The sequence below is a fragment of the Otolemur garnettii genome, unplaced genomic scaffold (genome assembly GCF_000181295.1).
Source record: "Otolemur garnettii isolate 467f Iridium unplaced genomic scaffold, OtoGar3 scaffold00144, whole genome shotgun sequence".
NCBI lineage: Eukaryota > Metazoa > Chordata > Mammalia > Primates > Galagidae > Otolemur > Otolemur garnettii.
In genome coordinates, this window is record NW_003852539.1 from 2,813,827 (window position 1) to 2,822,220 (window position 8,394).

The 8,394-nt window shown below is 39.3% G+C and overlaps 1 protein-coding gene across 1 annotated transcript in view; it reads right to left on the bottom strand.

Annotated features, from left to right (window-relative positions):
• Window positions 1–1,138: 1,138 nt before the first annotated feature.
• Window positions 1,139–8,394, bottom strand: part of RLF (rearranged L-myc fusion) — a 112,903-nt gene continuing 105,647 nt past the window's right edge. The window contains exon 8 of the mRNA XM_003798977.2: window positions 1,139–6,262. Coding sequence (XP_003799025.1) covers window positions 1,607–6,262 — 4,656 coding nt within the window. The 3' untranslated portion in view covers window positions 1,139–1,606. The remainder of the gene's footprint in view (window positions 6,263–8,394) is intronic.

Below are 8,394 nucleotides of genomic sequence, written 5' to 3' on the forward strand. Positions count from 1 at the left end.
AGGAGAATCGCTTGAGCCCAGGAGTTGAAGGTTCCTATGATGCCACGGCACTCCACCCAGGGTAACTTAAGACTCTGTCACCAAAAGAAACAAACAAACAAACAAAACATTCACAGTTCCTCACCTCTTTTTATACATGTGGTGGTTAAAATGGGGGAAACAATGAAGCAAGAGAATTCTGGGTGAAGTAGAGAATGGGAGAGTGTTTAGAACTCTTGAAAACCAAAGCAGCGATGAGAGATGATAGGTTTGGTTTGAGTCATTTCGCTGCTAGCTAATGAAATGGTTGGAAACATCACAAGAAACAGAGAATAAAGCTACTAAATTAGAACACATTGCTATCCTTGTTACCAAAGATGGCTCAGAGTCCACTGAAACTCAAGACATCCAAAAACCAAGCTCATCTTGGCTTTCCATCCTCTTCCTAAAAACCCATTCCTCCTTACTACTAAGTTTTTGGGTTGCCTCAAATCATTTTCTTCACTCTCCAAGCCCAGATAATCCTCGATTTCATCTACTCCGCCTTCTGCTACATGTGTCAGTATAGACCCTCACCAAATTTGCCTCAATTACTTCAAAGTCTTATCTGTCCCATTCTCAGCTCTTAAAATTGCACTCCACATTTTAAATTATCTATAAATTAAGATTTGAATTGTTACTTTGCTTAACATCCTTCAAAGGCTCTTGGTATCTACAGGAGTCCAAACTCCCAGGATTCATGTTTTGGTTCCTACCTCTCTGTACAATAACCCCACCCCTTTCTATTGCTCACCTTTTACTGTCAACATATTAAATTCTATTTCTCAGGAAAAAAAAATTCTATTTCCTAGGATACAGGACTTTGTATCTCTGAATTTGCTTTCCCATTCACGTTTTGCTTGGCATACCCTCTCTTTTCTACCTGGCCAACTTCTGGATACCCTCTGCTGGCAGCAATCTTGACTCCCAGAGTTAATTACTTGATTTCAGAATTTTCTTTCACAAAAATTTTAATAGTTTAAAAAAAAAAACTTCACCTCAATGGTTTAGTTTATAGGAAATGAAAAATTACTGGGGTAAAATGAGTGCATATTCCAGAAAATAAATGTGTAATTCCAGTTTACATGTGGCATGAAACTCATTATGAGTAAACAAGAAATGGGTGAAAAATTGTAATTTATTGAAACTCAACTCAAAAAATATAAGATGCTGTAGTGTACAATATATTACACAAAGCACCCTCAGGTGCACATTCAAGTCAAGTAAGAACTCCATATCCCTTTCCCTAGCCCTCCCTCCCTGGGACCTTAGTATTTTTTTCATATACAATCATGCACACTTAATTTGAAAAAGGAAGCCCCAGTATATTTTGATGTATTAATTAGCACCAAACAAGAGTACAGTTCCATTTTTTTAATAAACAAACAAAAAAACCCAATTAATAAACCAACTGGAGAGCTAATGGACTCAGCCAATACTGCTGACATAGATATTATACATTCATGTAAATACACAGCCTATTCTACCCTAAATAATGGTGTAGCTGGGTCTTAGCCTTTGTTCGAGTTGGCAATTGTCCCCATGTTGCAGTGCTGGAGCCAGTCTGTTTCTAAAACGAAATTGCTATTTAGGAACTTCCTACACAAAGCTCATCTGTCTTTTTTGTTGGAAACAAATCTAAAATTGGTGTGGAAAACTTAGATCTTTCAAGGACAACCACTGGCCGAAGATAATGAAGCTGTTTTAAGGCAAGCTCTCCACAGTCTGTTAATGCTTTGTCCAAAACGACCCTCAGGTTTTCCAAGGAAGGAACTGTTGTTGTTTCTGCTACTATTAAAGGTGGGATTGCAGTCAGGTTCTCATGAATTGTAGAGTCACTGGAAGAATGAGGTATGTCAACTTCTGGGTCATTGTCATTCACTATATTATTTGCCATAACATTCCCTGTTAAGTCATTACTGGGCTGTGAAGAACTACTTAATGTTAAGTGCTCTGTAGGCTCCCAATCATCAAAATCATCTTCTTTCTCCTCACTTTCCTGAATAAATTTCAGAAATGAAGATTCAAATCCCATCGGTTTGTAAGTCTTCAAATCAAATGACCTGGACTGTGAATGCTTCCTAAAATTCTCTTTTGGGACATGGGTCAAATTTTTTACAATGTTTTCTTGCCCTGAACTGTGCTGCCCACTTTCTGAGTCTTTGATCCTTGGTAAAGGCAGCTGGAAACTTGTGAAATAAGACCCACTTTCAGTTCCATTAGGATTAGGTATGGAATTTTCTATTTTACAAGGAGGAGGCTGAACTATATTACATTGTTCCAAAGGAGTGGTTTCTGAACTATGGTTACATTTCAAAGTTCCCCGGTACAGCAGAGTGTCTGCATCAAATACTGGGTTGCTTTCTATACAACCTTTCTGACCTCCATCCCTTTCACCTGGATGAGAGGAATCAGGGTTCTGGAGCGGTATGCTGTCTCCTGGGGAATGGCTGTGCTTTGTGTGCTCGGATTCACAGCCTGTGTTTTCTTCTTTCTTTATACAGGCCTCCACTTCAGAAGGGGGCTCCTCTTTAATTTTGGTACCGTACTTAACACAAACGACAAGGTTCTCCATCTGTTGCTCTAAATAGGCACTACTCATCTGATGAGTACGTTTGTAATGCCTCACTATGCTGCTCTCCAACTTCACCACAGATGAGCATCCTTGAACCATGCAGGGGTACTGTGTGTGCTCAGAGTGTTCCACACACATATGGAGGGCTTCAGCTCTTGTTTTAAAACTAATCGGAGCTTTCTTTTCTTTGATTAAGCCACATTTTTTAGTCTTAGCATTGAATGATCTCCTGGTAGTCTGATGTTCATGCCCCTGAGTGTGAGCTGCTTGACATACCTTCTCACTCCTTAGTAGTCTTTCATTTGCTACCTTCTGACTTCTAAAGAGATCATCATAATAGTCCTTATGTCGGTAATATACATGTTGAGAATAATTACTGCGGTGGGTGAAAATCTGGCCACAGCCATTGAGATCACAATGAATTTCATAATCTGAATGTATTTCGCCTTCAATATTATGCTGTTCCATCAAGTGGTGCTTCAACTTATTGAATGTATAAAAAACAGCAGGGCACTGAGGCTGGTTACAAGAAAACTTTGCCACAGATTCTGCTTCAGAAAGTACTTTAGGCTCTTCAATAGGGTCTAAGTTATGAGAGTCACTACAGTGCTTAGCAAGAGCTTTGGAACACAGGAATCGTTTGTTACATTCCTTGTATTTGCAAGCAAATATCTTTTTACATTTGACAAGTTCCCTTTTGGTTCTTGCTTTGTCTTTCTCTAAACATAATTGTTCCTTATTGTACTGATGTACAGTTCTGTAATGGCGAATCAAGCCTTTTAGATTTGTGAATGAGGAGTTGCAAGTTTTATGGATACAATGAAATGGTTTGTGGTATTTATTCAAAATGTAGCACAGATTTCCTTTAGCAACAGTTCGCCTGCTACCTCTTCCCTCTCTTCCTTCTTGTTCTTCTCTATGGCTGCCTATTGGTGATGAAATATCAGATGTTTTACTTTCTGTTTCTTCACAAGATGACTCCAAATCTGTTTCTGAACTGCATTCATCTTTTTTAGAATGACAGTGTGGCTTCTCAGAATTACTGTTGGGATCACCTCCAAGTTCAGCAGAACAATCACCTTTTAACCTATCTACTGAGCATGGGCCTTCATGATCACATTTTTCACTATCTAATAGTTTGTGAGTTGCTCTGTCACTGCCAATTTGATGTTTATTTTTATAATGAATCCTAAGATGTGTTTTTCTCGTAAATGACCTTTGGCAAATATGACATTGGAATGGGGAATACCGATGTTGAAACATGCTTAACTGAAGGACTTTTTCTTTTGAATAATTATGCTTTTTAAGATAATGCATTAACAAAGCCTCTCTGGTCACAAATTCATATTTACATCCTTGAAGCTCACAGAAAAAAGGCTTAGCCGCCAACTGTGCAAGGTACTGACTTGGCATGTTTTCATCTTGATTCTGAAAATTAAGGTCTGAGATAGAAGATGAAACTGATTGAAGAGACTTAGCACCACTGGATGGGTACCCCTGCAATGACCCTGAGAAAGATCCATGTGTTATTGAGTTTTTCAAGCTTAAATGTTTCAAGCGTAACAGAAGTTCTAACATGGTATCCTCTGTACATGGCCTTTTAGAAACACAAATGGAAGCTTCTGAGGAATAACCTTGATGTTCTCGTTTACACTTGGTATGGATACTATGATCTAGACTTTCATCTGGAGAGTCACTGTTTGTATCTGAGCTGGGTTTTGTTTCTGCATCAAACTTTTCAGTTGTTTGATTATGTCCATTACCCAAACAAGGCAAGATGTCTGTTGTCTTTACCTTTTTGGGTTTGAAATGGTATGGATGAACCTTCCGTAGATGTTTCTGCATTCCTCTTGCATTTTTGTATGTGGAGCCACAGCCATCAAAACCACATGTAAACTTAGTCCCATCAAAACAAACTGCCACATTTGAACATTTTTCTTTTAAACTGGAGGGCACAAAGACTTTCTCATGAGATAATAATATATCCTGCATAGTTTCAGAGTGATCTAGTGTGTCAATTAATTCTTCATTCATTGAAGCTGAAGAGCTATGACTTAACTGATCACTAGAATTACTGTCACTGTTTTCTTTCAGGTTTTCTGCTGTTTCTGTATCTATCTGAGTAGTTGCAGATTCTGCACAGAACAGAAGATCCTCAGGTAAATGTGATTTATCAGTTTGGTCAAGTAGATGGGGCTGATCAATACAATCTTGCTTTTCACCTGTTGCAGACTCCTCAAGTTTCACTGATTTCTTTATATCTCCATTTGAACTTTCAACATTATGCATTGAGAGGTGATTCTGGTATTCAATTTTGGAATAATAGAACTTTTTACAGCCGAGAAAGCTGCATGTATAAGATGCATCCCTAAAGTGTTGTGCTTCGTGGTGATAAAGCTGTCCCAAGTCACTGAAAACAACATTACAGCCATTCAATTCACACTTATAACGCAGATCATCATGTTTTTGTTTATGGTTAAGGAGTTCATTCACTGATCCAAACCTAGCATAGCAATCTATAGATACACACATGTAAGGTTGAGGACCACAATGCACTTGTTCATGCTCTCGCAGGTGAAAAGCTGACATGAAATGTCGTCGACAATAAGTACACTTCTCTCTTCTATTTTTCATATCCAAGTAGTGCTTGGCATTTTCATCATTATTTTGGTGTTCAGCTTTGAGATGCACACTTAAGTATTTAAATTGCTTAAATACACGGGAACAGTCTGTACCAGGACATGGGTACAAATCTCTGTCTTGCAGGTGGCAATCTTCTAATTTGCTGAATGTGACATATTCATGAGATTCTCCTTTGGCTTGCTCATTCAATGAATGATTCTGCTCCGGGGTTGCAGAGGGGCTCTTGGGACAAATAGCCTTTTGAGAGCCCTTTAACAGTAATTTCTTTTTAGATCGGTCCCTTCTGCTTGGTGGCATTTTAACATGTTCCATCACATGAGGAACAAATATTTCTTTTCTCTTGAATTTCTTGATACAAACAGGACAGGTATAAATTCCATCTTCCATATGCATCTTAGAATGATGAAGAATCCTGGCCTCTATGCATTCTCTTTTACATAACAAACAGAAAAACTTATATTGAAGCCACCTCTGATATCTTTCAGAAGAGCCAATGGGTTTTTTGTCTCTTTTCTCCTTATGTTGATCTGTCAAATCTCTTCTTCTATATTGTTTATCTTCTCTACCTTCATCATAGTCACTGAGAAATGATTCCAAAACATCTGTGTCATTAATAGACATTTCATAGCCACTTAAATCATCATCAGAATCAGAGGCTTCTTGTCCTAGAAGTTGGTGACAGTGTCGTTTTAAAGTTTTCCAGTCCCAAAATTCAGGATCAAAAGGCCAATGGGCTTTTAAAGCTAGTAAGAGCTCACAACGAAGAGAATTAGGAACTGGTGCATTTTCTTCATCAAATTTTTGATCTGGTTGCAAATACAGTTCTTCCAACATATTAAATCCATTCAAACTGGGTTCAATTAAGAATTCTGTAAGTTGACAGGCTCGTCTAACTTCTAAGTCTTCGGGTAAAAGACAGGCAATTGTTTTACAAACTGATGCTTTCATTTCCTCATCCTCACTTGATCTGAGTTGAAGAGCTCTAACACATAGTAAAATTGACACTCCAAGACCAGCTTCTTGTGCCTATTAAAAACAAAAAGAAGGAAAAGTTTGTATTTTTTACATCAAAAAGATTACATAATTTTCACTAATAAAGTAAGTTAGCTTCTCAAAGCATTAAAGAGTTTTTTTTTTTTTCTTGTAGAGACAGAGTCTCACTTTATCGCCCTTGGTAGAGTGTCGTGGCGTCACACAGCTCACAGCAACCTTCAACTCCTAGGCTTACTTAGGCAATTCTCTTGCCTCAGCCTCCCGAGTAGCTGGGACTATGGGCGCCTCGTATAATGCCCAGCTATTTTTTTGTTGCAGTTTGGCTGGAGCAGGGTTTGAACCCACCACCCTTGGTATATGGGGCCAGCACCCTACTCAATGAGCCACAGGCGCTGCCCGCATTAAAGTTTTAAAATTCTATCTTAAATCTTTCTTCATGTGAAAGAATTACATTTATATATTTCTTATCTCAACATGCAAAGGACTGGCTTAGATGTTACAACAATGAACAATAATAACCTCCAACTCCTGGGATCAAGCGAGTCTCCTGCCTCTGCCTCCCAAGTGGCTGGGACCACAGGCGCCCGCCACAATGCCTAGCTATTTTTTGGTTGTAGCCAACATTGCTGTTTGGCGGGCCCGGGCTGGATTCGAACCTGCCACCTTAGGTGTATGTGGCTGATGCCTTAGCCACTTGAGCCACAGGCACCAAGCCATAGGATCCATCTTTACAAAGCACTGGCCTATTAAAGCAGGCCCTAACCCCCATGGAGCTTATTTGTGTGTTAAATGTACCAAAGGTAAATGCACATGAATTCAAAGGAATTCAGGGTAAATAAGGTCACTGAAGGATTAAAAGAAGGTGTTAAGCTGTGTAGAGAAGATAGAGTTTGAATGAATAGGGGTAAGAGGAAACACAGGTATAGAAGTGAATCTAAGATTAAATTTAAGAAACTCCATGTTTCTTTAGGGTTTTTAAAACACCAAAGCTAAAACACGTGATCTTCTCCATTTCCTTCTAAAAAAATTTAGTGTAGTTAGAAATAAATTGAACCTCAACTTTCCATGGAAAAACAACAGAAATCAGGAAATTGTTCTATGGCACCAAATTCTCAGAAACCAGTCACAAATCAGGAAGAAAGCCCAGTCATATGTGATAAAAGATTGTATATTTCGTAAGATTAATATCTTGCATACAAAATATTTTTAATCTGAGAGGTGGAAACGAAATGTCTAAATAACATAAGCAATGAAAAACAGGACTGTTGGGTGGCACTTGTAGCTCAGTCGGCAGGGCACTGCCCACATACACTGAGGCTGGTGGGTTCAAACCTGGCCTGGGCCAGCTAAACGACAACTGCAACAACAACAAAACAAAAAATTGCCAGGCGTTGTGGTAGACATCTGTAGTCCCAGCTACTTGGAAGGCTGATACAAGAGAGTCGTTTAAGCCCAGAAGTTTGAGGTTGCTGTGAGCCGTGATGCCACGGCACTCTACCCAGGGCGACAGCTTGAGACTTTGTCTCAAACAAACAAACAAACAAACAAACAAACCAGAAAAAAGAAAATCAAGACTGTTGGGTGTGGTAGTTTATACTCGTAATTCTAGTACTTTGGGAGGCTGCAGAGGAGGATTGTTCGAGGCCAAGAGTTGGAGACATCCTGGGAAACCATAGAGACCCCCATGTTTACCAAGAAAGTAAAAGAAAAAAAAAAAGCAAGATCATTTTTAAGCAAAGTGGCTTAAAATGCAGTGGTTAAAAAAGCTTATTTTAGAGTCAGATTTTGATTGCCTTTGACTTGCCAGCTTCACTGTAGTGACAAGTTATTAACTGCTGCAAACTCGTTTCCTCATCAGAAAAATGGTAATAGTAGTAGTAACACTAGATTTTTCTGAGACGGTTATAAAAATGAAGTAAAATGGGCAGCGCCTGTGGCTCAGTGGGTAGGGCGCCAGCCCCATATACTGAGGGTGGGTTCGAACCTGGACCTGGCCAAACTGCAACAAAAAAATAGCTGGGGGTTGTGGCAGGCACCTGTAGTCCCAGCTGCTCAAGAGGCTGAGACAAAAGAATTGCCTAAACCCAGGAGTTGGAGGTTGCTGTGAGCTGTGTGATGCCATGACACTCTACTGAGGGCAATAAAGTGAGACTGTCTCTACAGAA